We start from the raw sequence: 20,336 nt of genomic DNA on the forward strand, positions 1-20,336 counted from the left end.
TTCCTGCTTATTGAATGAAGAGAAGGGGATGGAAATTATGTCAAGGAAGAGACAAACCAGGATCATGAAACCCAGTCATGACAATTAACAAAGAGACATAAAGAAGCAAATGCTAAACACATGTGCGTAAGATGAAAATGAGAATAGAGACTCCATAGATCAGACATCTATTGATTTCTGAAGGAATCCTGCAAGGTAGGCTATGACTAAACCAAAATATGTGAGTTGAGAAGCGGGATGGAAAGAAAGTATGAAAGAGGAGAGAAAGGAGATGTTTGATGTTTAATAAGAACGACTAGTTTTCCAATTTTGTGTGTGTATATATAACCACACACGTATTTAATTAAAGATACAAAGGAACAATGTAAGACATGCAAATAATATAATCGTCAAACAACAGAACAGTTCACAATCTTTTTAAATCCATCCCAACACTTGGAAAATTCAGAATGGATTTTTTTAACTTGGAATGACAGAAATTATGTTAGCACCATGGGCTGCTACTCCAGCATCTCTCCAGAAGTGGACACATTTGCATGAATTATAATCGAGAAATCAGAGGAATATTTTGCACAGTCTAGCACAACTGGCAAAAAAAGCACCAGAAATAAATTACAGACCATGCCACATTAGTCCTAAATGCTGCAGATTTAACTGCAAGGGAGAATTAGAGAAAGATAGTCTAAAAGCAGCAGATAACTAGACAGACAAGAAACAGATGACCAAAAGGCAAGAAGAGACATGAGGATGAGGGGGAGATACTAATTATTGGTTTTGTATCATCAGAACACACCCTTTTAGAAGTAGAGAGCAGAAATCAGTGGACCCAAACTATTGAGACTGCTGCAGCCCAGAGGAAAAACAGGTGAGCCCAGGAGAGTTTAAAAAAGGAAGGTGCCAGGGTTCACAAGCTGCCTGAAGCCATGCTGCCATGGCCCTGTTGTGGACCCAAGTATACTGTGTGCACACGAGCAGGTCTGCGCACAGCTCCAAAACAAGCTACAGAAAGCAGTAGTGAGAGGCAGCAATTATGGGAGCACCAAGTTACAAGGTAACCTCAGACTCCAAACAGCAATGCAGACAACACTGAAGACAAAGACAGTGTTGGGGCAGGCAGGCACCATTTCCAGACTGAGGAGGTCAAAAATCAGGAAGACAAAGAAAAGGTCTCAGCCAGAGGGAAGAGTGTCTCGGAGAAGGACAGCAGCAATCGAGAGGAAGTCCCTCCTGAACAGCAACAGGACAAACAAAAGGTAGGAGACTGGTTTAGCGATCACAGTTGATGTCCTTTGTCAATGAGGCCTGACAGGCCACAGTGGCGTGGCAAGAAAGGCACTTTCTAGGGTGTAGTTTGAATGAGGTTGGCAAAAGCTCTGTTAGAAAGAAAAACTGTGAACTATCAGGGACCTTGAGAAAAAAAAAGGAGACACTTGGAGTAGTCATCAGGAAATCAATCTATGCAGACAGGGCTAACTCACATCACAGCACCAATATAAACAGTCTTCTTAATAACGAGACAATTTAATAAGTATGGAGCCCTGATGGTATGCTGAACATTAAGAAGAGCGATGTTTTCATTGCTTACTGTTTCAGAGCAGCACAAGAGCCAAGGCTTAGGAGGAAGGTGAGCCTGGGCAGTCTTCTAAGATCTGGACATTTATGGAAAGGATTAGGACTAAGCTCATTCACGCTCTTCGAAATGTTTGCCACCTGAGAGATGACTCTCCAGTATGAATACCTTCACTCACAGCCAGCACAATATAAAAGGTGCAGAATCTTTTTGCAAACTGCAATTGGGATTACGGTTTTGAGCAATGAACTTTGTGTAACAGATTCTCAGTGGGTGGAAGAGCCCTGGTATTCAGGATTTCCTGAAGGACTAAAAGTCAGGGATGACTTAGACTACCTTATGGCTGTTTGGCAAATTGTTTCTTTATTTTCAAAGACACTTCTGTCATTTGTGCCAAGATCTGAACTTTATTTTTTGGATCCAAAAAAATCACCTTTGGGTTGAAAAAACACAACACAGTTTTTGCTCATGGCCTAAAACAACATAACCAAGATTTATGAACTGTACCAGTCTGCTTTTGGTAGGAAACTGACTTTGCAAACAGAAAAGTGGTCACCTGCATTTCATTTTTTTCACTTGTTTTTCCCTCCAATAAAGAAACATAGAAGAAAGTGGGGATGATAGCCAGATGATCCCACTGTTCTCAGAACACATAAAACAGAAGACAGTCGGTCGTGTTGTAAAGAATGACTATGACTAGAAGCATACTTCCTTATCTTGGCTTTTCAATTTATTTTATTTTTGGCTTCCAAGAGAGTAAGTTGTGGTTTAGAGAGTGAAGTGTGTTTTAGAGACATCTTTGGGCTACTATACCACACTTCCCAACTGGAAAGCAGCTAAGGGGCAATATTTCATGTGAAGGCTTTTATTTTACTTCTGACAGGAAGTCCTTAAACATAATGTGCCCCTCCTTTCCTTTAAAGGACCACTTCAGGATCGGTGACAAAATAGAAAAGGTGAAATTAGGAATTTCTTTCCTCCCAGGAAGAGGGTCTCAGATTACTGTCTCCCGTTACTGCAAGGATGAGCTTCAGGGTTTGACAACTTTATGAATTACTCTAGCGCACTGGCACAGCCAACCCTATCATGGCTATTCTGATATTCTTAATACCCCCAAACTATGTTTTGAAAATATCCCCCAGTTCTTATATCCAGACAGCTTTATGGAAGGGACTGAGTAGTAGAAAACCCAAATGACTGATAGCTAGACCATACCAGCACTGATCTGATCCATTTTGAGACAAGGGGGCCTCTCTCATTCATTCCTTTCAAAGATGTTTCAGCCTGTCTTAGGCTTCATGCTGAAGTTGAGAATGTCACAAAAAAACCCCACCCCAGTGTGAAATCAGTGCCAGGGCATCAAAGTGGAAGAAACCAGAATGAGTGTCTGCAAAGAAACAAAGGTTCTTGGGAAAATTTCTGACTTCCTTTCAGACCAGGTATAAAGTGGTTAACCACTAATGAACAAAATAGTGCCCAAAAGAAAATGACTGGGGGCCATCCCTCCCACCAGTCCCAAGCTATTTCATTTGCAGGCAGTAGGGAAACACAACCAGGTGCATTTCTGGATATATCTGGAACGTATCTATATGCATGAGAAACAAGCACACAGAAACCACTGGATGCAAAAAACAGAACACACGAATGTTGAATTTTCTGGATATCTTAACTCAATCTCTTACGTTTGTTCAAGAGAAAATAAAACCATATTAGAGTGAATTTGTGAAACACCGTGGGCTGCTGGAGTCCAGACCTGTTCCACCACCACTGACCTTCTGAAGTACTCAGTCCATTTGGAATCATGAGAAGAGCACTCTCCCTCTGGAAGTGCTCCTTGGGGAAATGGTATGAGACCATCAGCTCCTTTCAGTAATTACTAGCTTTAACCGGGTCTTTATCAGAGAATTATGAAAGATACTACATAGCCCAGTAGAGTCACTCCCAAGACCGGTGCCTGATTACTGTTGTCCTGCACTGGAGTTTTTCACTGGCAAAGGGTCACTCCAGACCTGTCCACACAAGGGAGAAAAATGAGGTTTCTATTTCTCAGCCCTCAAACGAGCAAGCTAAGATGAACAGCAGACAGCCTTAGTTCTTTGCTCCCAGGCCACTAGCCAGCACACATGAGCCAGCACAATGAAGAAAACAAACAACATGAGGTCAAGAGCTTGTGCAGTTTTCTTCTCTGTTGGCCCCCAGTAAAAGCCTGAATCATGACAAGTCCTAAAGCAAACCTGGCTCTGCCCCCAGGGCAGTATATCAATGTGGAGGCCCTTCCTTACACAAGGCAGCTTGCAAGGTGACAAAATGCCTCACAGTGGCACGTAGCTTTTTACAGTTAGCAACAGGCATCGCCTGGAAGGCTCTTTAATTCCACACAATTCCTACATTTTCGGTGCACACTCTTCTGACATGCAGAAATGAGCTACCAGACCAAGCATGGGTTTCCTTGAGTCACTGTGCCCACAAAACGCAGCACACCTGTCACAGTTTCTATACATTTCAATCATGCTTGGACTGCTCATCCAGCATCTCATTTTATCTTTTCAGCTGTAAACAGCCTGAAATTATAACTGTAATTAGCATATTATCATCCACAGAAAAAGACCAAATACATATTTGAGTAGTTCTGTTCTTTTCTATATATGATTGTCAAGAGTTCCCACTGCCCACCTGGTACTCCACTAGATATCATCCCAGTGGAGGAGAGAGTAATATGGAAAAATCATTGGTGTCATTTCAGTCTCCCATCAGTGTTCAACCGGGCTTCTTCCAGAGCTCTCACAGAATCACACATCTCAAAACATCCTTTCTGTGCCAGCTCCACCTGAAGAAGCATCAACTCTTCTGCATCAGGAAGTTGCAAATGATGCTGTAAATATCATAAGTGTCCCAAGCACTTCCAAAAACCCCTATCATCACAACAGCCAGCTATTGGGTCAATAAAAGCCACTGCTTCCTTGCAAGCAGAGGATGAACTCCACGTTGTCTATAGTAATGGGAAAGTGTGACAGAGCATACACAACACATGCACTCTGAGGCAACTCACAGTCAGTAGTAGGTAGTATATTCTTTTGGAAGCAGATGTTGAAACATTTTCATTGCCCTCCACCTAGGAATGGCTTTGACAAGAAGTAATTTCATCTTGCATTAAACAAAAAAGAGCGCCATGTAACCTGCCATAGTGCCATAACCACACTGAATAATCCAAGCTAGAATCTGTTACTGCATCCTTCTACATCACAATATTTTGGGACGGCTGGGTAGAGAGTAGTGGCCGTTGGGGTACCGAATCCCTACTTTACTGTCTTCTTCTCAGAGCAAGACTAGGTTTTAAAGTTACTCAGTTCAGTTCCCAGGACACTAGTAAGGCAGGCTTCGTTGACAGAGCACCGCAAGGGAGCAGGCTGCAGCGTGCTGGGCACAGGGAGGCCTGCACGTGGCTATGAAGGCAATCGTGGCCACTGCTATACCTCCACACCAACACGCCAAGGGCATACAGTGCAGTGCCCAGGCCTGTGTCTCTGAAGAAGAGATAAAGTTACTGTGCCAGTGAAGGTGGACAAACACCTGCCCCTACTATCATCTCCCCATCATGTCCCTGTGAGCTCTAGGCTAGAGTCAAACACCTTTCAAACATCTTCCTCATAGCCTCAGCTAGAAATTGTTGCCAGCTTCTAAGGGAGGGTCCACAACTTTGTCAGCAAGTGCTCCAGCAGCATGAGGAGTCTGCCAGTGCCAGCTGAGGCTCCCAAATGGGCTTCCTAACACCTGAGCCTCTCAACACCAGCTGGACTCCAGAAGAGGAAAGCAGTCAAACAAACACTCAGAGGAGGCTAAGAAGGTGGAATATGAAACTGAGCACAAATTTCAGCAGGGTATTTAACAATTCAGCAGCCAAGATTTCAAATGTCTTCCTTGCATCATGGCTAGCATTCTCTGCTGCTGTAAAGCAATACTTGCCTCTAAAGGACACTCACCCAGAGTGATGTGTACCTTATTCTTTGCATACACTGATTTCTTCCTCTTTATGCATCTGAAAATCTGGGCTTTGAAACTAAAGGCACGGAGACACCAAGTGATTGCTTTGCATTCTTTTAAAGCTCATGCCAGGTGTGAGTAACGGAAGCAGAGAAACAAGCTGTGTACTTCTTACAAGACCTAAAGACACCAGTGCATCCTTCACTGAGCTCAGCCTGCCAGGCACTCCTACCCACTACGTGTAAGAGATACCGAGCCACAAGAGAAAGAGCAAGATGCAGCAGTAGGGCTGACGAGGTGCAGGGGATCTGGGATCGGCCTTGGCCAGCAGGCAAAATAGTCAGAAAGGTTCCAAGACCCATAAAACCAAAATTGCCTTAACAAAACTGATCATGTTCAGCACACAGCTCTGTCAAAAAGACGAGGGAGATGGAGAAGTGGAAGCTGATTACTGTACATTATTTAGTATTCACAAAACATGTTACTTTCAAATAGCACCAGCATTTGGTTGCACCTAGAAACACAACGCCAGTAACTATAGCTATACTCTCTCCTCTCTTTCTTCCTAAGATGAAACTATACTCTGAAAGTTGACTCTGTCTGTCACAAATGACCGAGCTGGCATGAAGAATATCAATCATGTCACCAGAGAAACAAGAGGGAATTTTACATCTATTCATTGGTGCTGTGCCTTCTCAGGAGCAGATAAGGATACATTATGGAAAAGCAATACAAATGCACACCTTTAAGGAGAACGCTTTTGTTTCCTCCACCAAATGAAAAGCCAATGCTGTCAGAAAGCTTTTATCAGTAACCCAATATTCAATATGAAAGAATAAATATACTTTTTTTTCAAAGCAACACATTTAAATTTCCACTGAAATGGAGTTATAGATTCTGCTTAATTACATTTCATTAAAAAAAAAGGCAAAAAACCCAAATTGTGCACTGGATCTGTTTCAAGGAACTGGAACATACTGGTTTATGTCTCACCACTTCTGAATAAGGGAGATAAAAGTGGTAAAACAGGACAAGGATTAAGGACTAAGTAAGCCTTCCCCAAATCATACAGAAAGCTTGTGGCAGAACAGGAAACCAGCTCTAGGAAATCTGACTCCCCTTACGATATTGTAAAAGAGCTAGATAATACAACCTTCCAGTTCAGTTTGCCAAACTTAAAGTCACATTAAAAGGAAAAATGGATTTATTCTGTACATTTACTTTTAGTAGCATGTTAGGATGATTGAAAGAATGACAAATGTCTCCAGTGCTGCCAGTGCTTATAATTCCATTCTGAATTCAGTTCTCTACAGTGGTTTTCTTAAACATGTAGTTTCTGGAGCCACGTAATGACATGAAAATTATAGCAACAAAAATTGCTTAATAGTTACCCAGGATAGCAAACACAAACTGGAAAGACTCAGAAACCAGATGGCTCATAAATATGTTTGTTTTAATTTGATGATTTTTAACCCTATCTTGTGATGTGAAACCTGAGCTTGGAGAGTTTACATATCAGAAAAACAGTGCTTGCCATCCACTTACCCTTTGCCAAGCTCAGAAAGGCTAGGCAAGATACCTTCAGCTGTCACTTCTCACCAGCTTGCTTTCTTGCTCCTTTGTGTGTTTGTGTTGCCAAGAATAAAAGGACATGCTTAAGAGTATTCGTAAATGTAGCTCACTTCAGTGCATGCTAGAGCTTGTAAAACATTTTATATACAAAATTTAAGCCTGGGCCCAAAACTATTTTACTGTCTCCCTTTTAGATGATAAATGTAAACCCCAGCTTTCCTCCTTCAGAAAGATTCAGTCCTATCCTTAATTGTTTCAGCGCACCTCCTCACGGGGTTGGACTAGATGATCTCCCAAGGTCCCTTCCAACCCTTGCGATTCTGTGATTCTGTAACAACAGTCTGTATGTGGTATGGGTCAAAGCTGAAAAGAGACTATGAAGGTCTAAGAGGAGACTTGAAGGCCACACAATAACATGGTGTATCTCTTACTCCGCAGTACCGTAGCATCAATGGTAGGATTCAGACTACTAGTCTGAATTTTGTCCCCTAAACCTGTTAAAGGTTTTGGTAATGGGATGCCAAAAACTAACAAAATCCACAAATAAGAAATTGTCATAAACAGAATTAGATAGCTAACAACAATGTTTTTCCATTTAGTGAAACAGGATTGTAGGTATTTTCACAAGGGTACAAATTCATACAGAGGTTGTCAGCTGTCTGGAAAGCAGACATCACTAAGCTGGATAAGCGTGTATTCACACAGTCTAAGTTCAGGTATCTAACCCTACAGGTTAGTTTAACAAGATGTTTATTTCAATAACTGGGGGGAGAGATTCAGAAAACAACAGCTTAAAAGTTTCACAAAACAATTCCTTTGCCCCACCCTGCACACTGCATGTACCCTGGTACTGTAGTGAATGTAAATTCTATGGAAGCTTAATTAAAAAATAACCATGAGCTGGATTTACCATAGCCTGCACAGACACATGCCACATATGCCCCTGCAGAATGGTAATCTGCATATTAAATATATATTTAAAATATTATCACAAACAGTCATGAGAAACCCCTGAGTATTGTACAGTTTTGGATAACAGCATCCACCAAGGGAAGTTTGGAAAACAGCTTGTTTAAAGCAAAGCTTTTTTCCATATCTTTTGAGATCCTAAAATAAGTGAAAAAAATTATTCTCCATCAGGAAAAAAAAACCCCAGATTTTTCCTTTCATTAATTTTCATGCATATATATGCAGAAAGGCACATAAGAGAGGAACAAAATGTTTGGAAATTAGTGTGGGGAGGGGAAGAAATTAAAAAAGCTACACCCTGTCCAAAACTTATCAGGAAATCAAAAACGAGAATAACTTTTAGAGGGGAAGCTCTAGATGAGGTGAAAAGAGCTAGATCTACGCAAGTCTTTCTTTTTTCTATTCACCTGAATAGCCAGAATACAAAACCTTTCGTAATAACTAAGTAAAAGCCAGCTTGGTTTGTTCACTTCGTTCTGCTTATAATTAATTCACAAGGTTATTTTTTATAAATTTTTCTGACTTCCAAATTTTTTCTCTAGGATTGCAACAGACTGACAAACACAATCTGTCAAACTCTGGGAAAGTTTAAACTCTTCTAGGAACCTGATAGATCCTGAAGGGCCAGAAGGCATGTGGGACTTCAGGAAAGCTGAAAAAAAATGGTGATAGCAATTATTCTGCGATGCCTGTGCTATCAGGGCTTATGAGATTCAGAAAGTTCAGTTTCTCATTAAAATCTAGGCTGAACTGTTAGCCTGCATGGGGTTAAAGAAAGTTTCTTTCAGAGGTTTTAAATACTATTCAGGCTCCTGTAGTGACTGTAAACACAGTAAATGCTCCTGTTGTGAATTACATACTTTAGAAGTGTTACTCATGTAAAGAGATCTGGACTCCAGCACAGTATACATCAAAATGCCATAGAGCAAACTCTAAAAACATGTTAAAAGACCAAGGAAATTTCAAGCAGTCATGCTTTTCTATGATTCTGTTTGCTGAAGTCAAAGTAGCAAATATGTATTAATCACTCAGAGCTCAGTAAGAAGAAAAATATAAATAGCAGGTACTTGGAAAATTAAAACTGTAATTAAATATAAGAACAGAAACAACAACAAAAAAATCAAGACATCACAGTATTAGAATTGTGTAAGCATAATCGTCCATGCTCCTTACATTGTCTAAAACATTAGTCAAGACACCAGGGTCTGCAAAACTGCCAAATGAACAATCCAGTGAAGCAAAGCAGTTTTTCAGTTCAGTTCCAGTTTGGATTCAGCTTTGCCTGAGGCTGCTCAGGTTCAGGCTGACAGTTGCTAGCTCTTTTTTTGGTAATCCCAAACCACACTGGCTGGGCTCATGGTCTCCACTGGAAAAGAGTTCATCCTGCTCCTCTGCCCAGCCCTGGCCAACCCCATCCTCTTTGTGTATCCCCACAGTTTCCTCCTGCCTCCCTAAGGCCAGGAAAGCAGAGCAGAAGTTGTGAGGAACAAAGGGGAGTGGCCAAGCACTCTCAACATGTAGAAAAATGTCCTAATCACAGCCCCAGAGCCACTCAAACCAGCTCTGCATCACTGCATGGAAGCAGGCGCTTGTGAAGCTCCCATGGGGAAGTGGAAGCTGGATGCAAAACTGCTCAGAAGCCCACCACAGTTTGAGGTTGCTCCCATGTTGATGGCATCTCTGCTGTGGGAAGCAAGATTTCAGTGAACTGTGACTCCGAACTGGTAACCTGTCGGGTTCAGTAATCACTGAGGTTCCAATACGACTGTCGTATTGGGTCAGTTATAATTCAAGGTGGAAAAAAGTTCCAGTTCGGGTTTCATAGAATCATAGAATGTTTTGGATTGGAAGGGACCCCTAGAGGTCATCTAGTCCAGCCCCCCTGCAGTGAGCAGGGCAATCTTTAACCAGATCAGGTTGCTCAGAGCCCCATCCAACCTGGCCTCGAATGTTTCCAGGGATGGGGCCTCCACTACCTCTCTGGGCAACCTGTGCCAGTGTTTCACCACCCTCATTGTAAAGAATTTCTTCCTTGTATCCAGTCTAAACCTACCCTGCTTTAGTTTAAAACCGTTACCCCTTATCCTGTCACAGCTGGCCCTACTAAAAAGATTTTCCCTGTCTTTCCTATAGGCCCCCTTTAAGTACTGAAAGGCCGCAATCAGGTCTCCCCACAGCCTTCTCTTCTCCGGGCTGAACAACCCCAGCTCTCGCAGCCTGTCTTCATAAGAGAGGTGCTCCAGCCCTCTGATCATTTTGGTAGCCCTCATTTCATTTGGCTCCTGGATAGCACAGAAACTTCACCATGACAATGCAGGAACAGACACTTCTCACCTCCTGCACTTCATTCTGTGCACCAAAACATCATCACATCCCTCCATGTCACGTTCTCACTCAGTTACTTTACCACTCCTATGTTTTTAATATATAAATATGTATCTCCATAAACATGGACACAGGGGAGAGGAATGGATGCTTTAACACCAGGAAGTTTGGCTGTCTATGCCCTCAAACACATGCTGTGCTACAGAGTGGGAAAAAAAAAACCCTAAGTGAGCAACTGAAATGCATGAATAAATGCATCATTCTTGCCTGATATGCCAAAGCTTATGGGATTTCAGATACCAATTAGCTGAAAATCTGTGATGTCTTATTAACAGGCATGGCTCCCCCATTAGACATAGCAAAAGTTAAGCTGAGTTGCAAGGACAGATCTGTGCTTTTTGGAAAAACTTCAGCTTTTAATTCTATCATTCAGTCTCATTCTTGACTACCTTTAACTCTGATGAGCCTGCTGTATCTATAGGCGTCTCTTCTGTTAAACTCAATGCCATTGTCAGGGAGTTTCTTTCCTTGATATAGAATAGAATAGTTCAGTTGGAAGGGACCTACAACAATCATGTAGTCCAACCGCCTAAAATAAATAGAAAGCCAGTTAGAAACAAGTTTTTCACTGACAAGCAGAAGAAAAGGTTTTAAAGAATTATGTAAAGTTTCGTGTTTTTCCAGCCAGCTTTATGTTAAGAGGCACATCTGGAAAACCAACCTGAAATTCTCCTAAAAAGAAAAAACCTGGCCTGTGGATGAGCACCTTACTGAAATGCTGAATTCTTTATTTCCTCAGTACACATGGCAGGGTTGCTTTTTCTAAGTGAGGAAGACTGAAAGGTCATCTCTGTTTCCTTCTATGTAATTTCTCTCTGTTTTCATTACTCCTCATGGGCCCAGTTGTGCTGGTATCATACACACTGGGAAAGGCTGCAGTGTGGAGGTACACCACCTTGAGGAAAGCTCTTTCAAAGAGCACACTTGAGGGAGGCAAAATGCTTCAGTGACACCCTGCCACTTGCCTGGAAGCTGAAGTCCTTTAGGCAGTGCAGAGATCGAGGGAGGTCCTAACGCCACATTTGTTCAGCTCTAAAGATCCTACACCCTGAACGTCCCTCTTGCACATTGGTATAAAAAGGCAGGAACCTGGCATTTCCCAGGCATAGCCCCTCCGACCCCTAATGGTGCTGAACCAGTCACAATCTGAACCAAAGGCTCTACACGTTCTTTCTGCACACACATAACCCACTGGTGTGATCTGTCACCTCTCTCATAAGAGATCTCAGTTCTCCCTATTCACTCAGAGCATATCAGTCAGACCAGCTGCAAGCCACCTCTTTTCAAACACCTCAACTCACCACTTCTCCAAGCTGGCCTGCTATCCTGCCTGCCACGGGTTTCATCTTTGTGCACCCCCTGTCCTGCTGATAGCAGGCCACATCAAAGCGCTGGGTTTGTTACACGCCAGGAGAGGAGAGAAGCAGGGGAGCAATTATAATGGAATGGGAGGAAGAGGAATTGTAAGAGGAAGGACTGATGCTGAGAGACAGGAAAAGACTATAAGCCTGATCCAATTAATTAACATAATTAATGTCATTATTTTCCTCCTCTGATTTAAGCATTCAATACAGAAATCATGCTTACTCGTAGAGTCTCAGATAAAAGTCTCCAGATACAGAAGGCAAGATGTTGCACTGCTGTTACTGTACTCCCATAGAGATCCATCAATTTGCATTAACTAAGAACCCCATGGATTCCTTCCTCTCCATTTATTTCTGGGAAGAGCTTACCTGACTCTCCTCTCAGCAGCTGCTTTGTGCTTCTGCTTTTACTAGAGGTTTGCAAAAAGTTCAGGTTATCTTTGTTTCCTTAATTTCTGAGGAATTCGATCCAATACCATGCTACAAACAACAGTACCAGCCACTGTGTAAATGTGCAGTAATGAATATCAGCCTAAGGACAACCATCTGCATGCACAAATCCAGGTAGAAATCGGTATGTGGTATTACAAGATAGCTGAGCAGCTTTAATACAGGATTTTCCAAGTTATTGGCAAGCCCAAAGAAATTAAAAAAAGAAAAACTGACACAGGTCAACCTGACAATTTTTCAAAAATTTTATAAAATTGCGAAGACCAACACATTTCAGGGAGTGTTAAACTATAACATTTCATGTCAAAACTAAATTTTCGATACTACATCATGTTTTAAGATTTTTAACTAAGATTTAAGATTTTTGAAAAAAGCAAAGCAAAAGTCTGAATAAAAAACCCATTAAAACAGTTAGACTCATTTGAATGTCTCAATATGAACCAACTGGTGCATACACAAATGTCCAGCTCAAAACCCAACATAAACTCCATAAACAACATAAACTCCAGCTCACAAACTAAACATAACAGTTCAAAACCTAGACCACTTTATAAAGCATTTTAGTGTCACCACATCAGCATTTTTCACTAAAATTAACTCAAGATGAAAATTTCTCTCCACGGTAGCCACAGACTTCACAGATGCACTTCTACACATTAGCAGAGCCAGTGCACACCCCATCACATATACAAGCAGGCTAAAGACAGGGACCCTCCTGTGTATCTGTCTAGGACTCGGGAGAATGATTTTGAAACATCACTGGAGTGAGGCATCCTTTTCTCCAACTTTGATCTTACGGACTGATTGGAAAGTGTGAAACTATGTGACTGACAGAAAGATTAATTTCTCCTATGGCTGTTGACTAGACATTGCCTTCAGCTCTGAAGTAACAGTATGCACAGCTCACTACCCAATTTCTTCCTTCTCCAACTTAGCCCTCCCTCTTGATGTAGTTTACAAATCCCCAGTGTTTGTCTGCATGTGCTCCCGTACTGTGGGATTCCCATATATTTATCCTATCCTTTTCTGTTGTATTTGAAAGAGTCCTCAACTTGGTCATGTCTGTAACTTAAAAAGAACTGTCTTTTTTTATTTCAAGGCATTCTCCCAATGTTTGACTTCCCGTGACAGTCATAGTGCCTTGAATTGCATCTCCGGACTGGGCACAGTATCTGTAGATATGCTGTCATTTGCACAGTAAAGGACCATGGACCTAACTCCTAAGACAAATTTCAAGGATCATTTGGTGCTGTCCTAGTTGGAACTATTTAAGTGAAAATACTGAAAACACTAGTGTACCTGTATGCTACTTTAGCTGAGTGGAGATAGGCACAAGGAGAAGAAAATAAGAGAGCAGCTCTTCAACAAAGAGGCAAAAGATAACGTACGGTCCCATCCCTTCCACTCTTGGCATGTTCTCCTCTAGACAGACAAAGGGATATATGAAGCAGTAAAGGTTTGTCTAAGTGAGATAGATGCACTGGTTTATTTTAAGTTGGCTTACACCAAAATGAGGTACTACTATATCAGCATCTTCATGCATGTGCAGACTGATTAAACTTAAACCAGCTTACATTCACTCTATAGAACAGGACAGCTCAATTCTGAGAGGCAAACAAACCCAGGGAGAGGAAGAAAAACTTCCGGGCTTCTGAAAACAGTTTGTGGGACAAATGCAAGGAGGAAGTAGGATCCAGGAATGGGGTGTTCACCATTGCCACGCTGGTTTGCTGTTCCACAAACAAACAAAAGGCTGTCTGTCTTGCTCCTAAACCTGCCATCAACCTCCCTATGCCACTCTGCCTTAGAAACAATTCAACAAAACCCAAACCCATAACTATTCCTCAGGCTGAAATGACACATAACATATCCTGCTCTGTGACAGCTCCACTACAAGTATTGGAAAGGTCTGTAAAGAAAGACTTGACAAAATGCCTCTACTAATATTATCTCAAGAATTGTGGTTATACTCAACAGCTAAACTCTGAGCAATTACATAAACATGACTGCACTTTTGGAAAGGTGTTTGAAGCTTGCCGGGATGTATGTTGTGCTGTAATTTTGCAGATAGTTTGCCCTCCACACCCAGGGGCAAGAGCACAACATCTGGCCAAGCACAACCCAGTTTCTTGTAGAGGAGAAAAGGACTGACCTACCCCTTCCACCAAGCTCAAGTAATCAAACAAAAATCATCCAATATGAAGATGCAAAGCAATGTTGGTGCTTAAAATAAAGAGATAATTCTCCCACACATTCATCTGGTAGCTTTTTTTCACCTTTTCCCTAGCCATCTCCTGAAACCTAAGGCTAGTGTGCAACCTCAGCCTCCAAATGACTGTGAGGTTGCTTTGACACTGAACAATGCACATTTGTGCACTGAGTCCTTTCCTGGTTTTGTTGTTGGTGGTTTGGGGGTTCTTTTTCTGAGGGTTTTTCTCTGTTGTTGCTCTCTACAACTTTCTGAATTTTCTCATAGAGTCTTAAATTTTGCACCAAAAGGGGTTCTGACCTCCTCCAGTGTTTTGGTGTGCCAAAAAATTTTCAGTGGATGGGAACTCTGAAATTATCCTTTTAGGATACAGCTCATTAGAAAGGCATATGCCAGCCAGTAAAACCAAAGAGAGAAAAGTGGACCAGTAAATTCCCTCATCACCAAGACCTTGGGCCTCCCAAATAAAGAAGGAAATGTAAAGCCACACCGAGAATATGCTCCAGAAAAACTTGCTCAATGGAAACACAAGTGGTTTTTGAAATAGTTGACTGCCGAGTCTGAGAGCTGACCATAATAACCCAGCAAGACAAGCAACCCCCATGTGAAGATTGTGACAGCAGCTACACAGTTAAATGCTTATGCATCCAAGTCTCTCCCTGGGTGATCGAGACTATTTTCTGGCAGAAGATTGGACAGATACTGTAAAATGTACATTTGCTTTCATTTAGCTCTTTACTTGCTCTCTCTGAAACACACCTTTTCTTATCTCTGTGCCAATACAGTTTTGCTTCAAATCATAGACTTGGAAATACAGCAAATACAATGACTATTCCTTACACTAACCTTACTTGCATGTTGAAAGTCATTCCACCAAAAACACCGGGATGATACTTAGCAGCTCTTGATGAGACCACATGCCACGACAGCTGAGGCTGCAGGGACACACAGCTCTGCTTGCATGGGGTATGCTTGCCCTGGAACCCTTTGACAGTAAAGCAACATCTTCCCAATAGGAGTAACAGGCCAGAAAATGCCTGAAATCAAAAACTCTTGTGCTATGCCTTGGCATTCAATTGTAAATAGAACTAAATGATGAAACCTGCTTAAAAACTAATGCCCCAGTGTGTCTTCATATAAAGAAATATATATTCAGGTTCAGCATTTAGCCAGAGACAGAGCTAATTTCACTCTGCAAGCAAGAGCAAGCCATATATGATTTGTTACACTGAGAAATAGAGAAGTGTCTCCTGATCCTTGTCTAAGGGTCAAGATGATGTCCCTGTGTCTGCACTGGAGATACTATTGCAACTTCAGCTCTCTGAGAAGTTCAGCATGTCCTGATACAGGTTTTTCTCTCCTAATTTTTGTAACAAGTTTGCTTGCCACTATGCACATATAGTAAATGTGTCCCACTCCTACCTTCTCCCATCATTGCTTGCGTGCATGCTGCTGCTTCTCAACTTCTCTCCTATTACTGCAGCTTCCCTCCTAACATCTCCCTCCTCTCCTACAGTTATTTCATTCCTCTTGCTGCATTTCAGAACCAAAGCTGACAATGACAGAGCGGCACAAAGATTCCTTTCAAAACTCAGCCTGAGCACCCCTCTCTAGGTGGGAGCTCATAACGCCATCTTTCATAGTCCCGATACCTTTTCTCCCTTTATCTGTCTCCCCCATCTCTCTCCTCAGACAAAGCATCTTCTCCAAACTACACCTTTTCCTGTAAGCAACCTTCACTACTCCTGGAGCATTATTTTCTCCCACCTCTCCAAAATAGTCCCAGAGAAAGCAATCCAGTAATCAGAGAAGCAAAATGGTCCCAGGGTAGAGCTGTTAATCTTATGCTGAACCCTTGTACAATGACAGCGCCTGCTTCCAGCCTAAAGAGCCTTGGTCTGCAGCAGCCTTTCTGAAACTACGGATCACCTATTCATTTCAGTGAAAAGAATTTACTTAGAATCAATAACCATCAAGATTTATCTTCCCACATGTCACCCACTTCATATACGTTTCATGCCAGTACCTTCTCCCTCCCTCCCTCCCCCCCCCCCTTTTTTTCCCCCGTGGTTTTGAAAATAATGCTTTGCGGGTTTAAAAGGTAAAAAGGGAACGGGCAATGAAATAAGTCTGAGTCCCTGGGCATAAGAGGGAGTTTGCACCATACGGAGATGGGGGGAAGAAAAGTAAGTTACTTACCCACAGCGGTGACCCACAGCACCAGCTGTGGGAGCCGGGTCATGGCTCTGCGGGGTGCGGGCAGGTCCCAGCCGGGTGCGAGGCTCTGGAGGGGACGTTCCCGGCGCTTCCTGCGGGCTCGGCAGGAGCTCTGAGGCTGGGCTCGGGCTCCTGCTGCCTTGGAGGAGAATTCCCACCTCCTGCTCAGGAAGGCTCGCATGGGTCCTAGAGCCACCCCCCCTTCCTTCTCTTCCTCCTCCTCCCTTTTTGCATACTGCTCCTGCACGATCAGCAAATCCGTGAGGCAGTTGCTTCAGACATGAACACATACAACTATAAATTTTTTAGGCATTAGTATTCACCAGGAAAAGCTGAATTCAGCATCTTACTGGGTTGTTCCCCCTCCTCAGTCTTCCCTTGCAGCTGCCTCAATGACACACCCAAGACATATGCACTGCCTGGACCAAATTCAGCTCGTCTTTAAGATGATAGAGAAGATTCCCTTGGTCTGGAAGTCCTTTCACTGGCTGAACTGAAAGAGAAATCAGACCTATTTACATAGCCTAGATACCTGCCTTTCTTTCCTTAATTTCACTTACAACCTCTTAACTCCTGAGCAAAACAGCCTCAGTTGGTGGGACAAGCAACAGGGACCTGCAACACAGTAAGGCGTAAGTGCTCTGCCTCCACGCTTGTGCGTTCACTCTTTCATCACTTTACTTGTTAAACTCCTTTTTCTTCTGGTCCATCAACATTTCAATTACATTAGTTCACTCTGCCTTCAATTTGTTTGCATGTGGGTTTTTCCTTCACAGTGAGTTTATTTTAAAACAGCTATTCTTTTTGTAATCAGAATACATTCTTTCTGATTAATTCTCCATGTGGATAACCTTACTCCGGATTAGGAGTGCTTTAGTCCAAGCAAGCATAATATATTGTGGCTGCGGGCTACAATAATTCAGATTGGAAACTGTTGTGAATTTAACAGGTAGTACCCGAGTCTTGAGTAAAATACTATTCATGCTGTAGGCACTGGAGAAATTTGGAGCTGACATAAATTAAAGCCCTGATAAGACCGGGGGATCTGGCACTTTGAAGGCAGAGGCCTGCATTCTGTTTTTAATTGCGGTTCATAGATTAGACTAAAAATTTAGTGAATTTACTTAACCTTCTGTGAATCTTCCACTGATACATATGAAAAGTATGCACTGCTCAAGGGTAGAATTTGTTTTTCTACCATAACCATATATTTGGATCTCCAAATTTACTCTTTGTTCAGCAACACAGTGCCATTTTCAACAGATTTACAGAGGCATATTTCTGAGCACAGCCTGGATGATTTGGAAGAAAACAACATTCTGAGGCTTGTCTCTACAGCCACATCAATTACAAAAGTATGGTAGCAAGAAAGACAGACATTAGTGGCTGCTTATTAAGTAATCATATAAACTGTCCCCCAAGCAGAGTAATAGACCAAGAATAGCATGTGTTCCTATCTAAGACCAAAAAAAAAAAAAAAAAAAATCTGGGACTGCAAAACAGGTAATTTTTTACTCCAATTGGTAAAAAAGTAGAGGCACCTTAGGAATTTCTATACTTGCCCAAACCCTCCTATGAACAGAAATGTAAAAAATCTGTATCTGCAAGGAACTGGTAGCAGCAGCAAAGACAGACAAAATAATAGTGTTTCTGACAATACTCAGTTTTAAAACAAAAAAAAAAAAAAAAAAGGCTCTGGGACTGCAAAACAGGTAATTTTTTACTCCAATTGGTAAAAAAGTAGAGGCACCTTAGGAATTTCTATACTTGCCCAAACCCTCCTATGAACAGAAATGTAAAAAATCTGTATCTGCAAGGAACTGGTAGCAGCAGCAAAGACAGACAAAATAATAGTGTTTCTGACAATACTCAGTTTTAAAGCAGTTCATATTTTCCAGGGTTTTCAGCTAGTTTGGCCAAGACAGATGAATTCTGAGGCTCATTACAGAAATGTGAGGCATTCTATAAAAATGAAATATATGCATGTGATGCTTTTAAGCAGAGAGCAAAAGCAGAGCAGAAGGTGACTAATCTCTGACCAACTGGCTCATTAGCCAGTTTTGGGGGTTTGAGTCGTGGCTCAGAAAAGTAAACCTGGGTCTACTGGAAGGTCTACAGTTAATCATCGGCAAGGTAATCCACATCTGTCAAGCAAAGGAAGTGGAAGTCACCCAATACAGACAAAAACTGATATTCTAGGGAATCAACGATTGTACAGATAAAGGACAGGAAAACCCAATGTTTCACAATGAAAAACACAAGAAAATATGAAGTGTGAAAACAACAAAAGTCAGAACAATGCCCAGCATTTGGAAATAAGTGCATGAACTACAGGTAAATGCCACTCACCAGCAGTTTGCGAGGGGTACAAGAACATGCACAGCAAGAAACAAAACTGAACAACAACAAGAGAATGACAGCAACACCACTAATTCAGAGGGAATCTCTGTAGAAGTAATTAGGAGCAATGGACAATGCTGCATCACCAGAGAACTGAACTGTCAGTCTGGAAGCAACTGTGACAATTACATACTTCTAAGCTGGGCACTGATGCACAAGCTAGGACACTGCCAGAATCTGGAACCAGCAATTGAAAAAGCCTGCCAGTCTTAAATAATGATACCATCTCTGGCTTAGCAACTCAGGAACAACCTACTGGAGCCCAGGAGAGGGAAGGAGATATGCTTATCCTATTCTTATATTCTTCTGAAGGCATCCATTATTGCCCACTGTTGCAAACAACACAGAGGGCAGCACAGAACTTTGATCTAGCCCTGTAACATTTCAAACACATTCAGATCAGGGTTGCAAGACAAGTTCCCACTATGCTATGAAGAAAATTCCTCAGAACCGAAGGGAGATGAGGTTGAAGCACTTACCCGCAGAGGAAGCAGAGCTCCAGCAGTGGGGCCTGGTCACTGCCAGAAAAAAAAGAGAAGTTTTCACTTATACATACACTCAGGAGACAAAAATTTTAAACAGTGGAAAATGTTCCCTATATACAAGAAGAAAGCATTGGAGAGGTGATTGATACCAAATGCATTTCTACATGGGATGCAAAGCAAAGCAAATGTTCGCCTAGCTTCAACACCTTTGGGAGATACTGTTCCCTTTTGGGTTGTGCACTTCATCGAAAGATGCAGCACATTTCTGATAGCATATACGGTACAAAAGTCTGTATCATGACATTTTGATCTAAGAAAGAAAAATCAGAAAAATGCAGTCAGAGACTTCATAAACCTTGCATGGAAAACAAGCTGTAGGACAAAAGCTAAACAAATACCATGCAAATTCCTTATGATGGAAATAATATCCGGCAGAGCAAGGTGAATGTGGCAAGACAATATAGAATGGCCACACTAAAATGAAGGAGTACAGATTCATGTGAAACATGAAGTATGTAATGAAATGTGTGTTGAGTCAACCTGCCTCAGCGTTCTGAATGCAGCTCCACAAAACTGTCTAACAGACATAGGATTTAACTGTTACAAAAACATCTGGAAATCTGAAGGCATTAACCAAAGATGGTACAGTCAGATATATGGTATCTAAGTGTAAAATTAACTTGTCCTTGCATTCTTCTACTGAGAATATTGGTAATTTTTTCAAAGTTGTATAG

The 20,336-nt window shown here is 41.8% G+C and overlaps 1 protein-coding gene across 1 annotated transcript in view; it reads right to left on the reverse strand.

Moving 5' to 3' along the window:
* LTK (leukocyte receptor tyrosine kinase) overlaps window positions 1-20,336 on the reverse strand; it is a 178,079-nt gene that overhangs the window by 86,754 nt on the left and 70,989 nt on the right. The window contains exons 5-6 of the mRNA XM_035895760.1: window positions 19,597-19,635; window positions 16,700-16,989 (exon numbers count right to left, since the gene is read on the reverse strand). Coding sequence (XP_035751653.1) covers window positions 16,700-16,989; window positions 19,597-19,635 — 329 coding nt within the window. The remainder of the gene's footprint in view (window positions 1-16,699; window positions 16,990-19,596; window positions 19,636-20,336) is intronic.

This window comes from Egretta garzetta, unplaced genomic scaffold (genome assembly GCF_000687185.1).
Source record: "Egretta garzetta isolate BGI_Z169 unplaced genomic scaffold, ASM68718v1 scaffold526, whole genome shotgun sequence".
Lineage (NCBI taxonomy): Eukaryota > Metazoa > Chordata > Aves > Pelecaniformes > Ardeidae > Egretta > Egretta garzetta.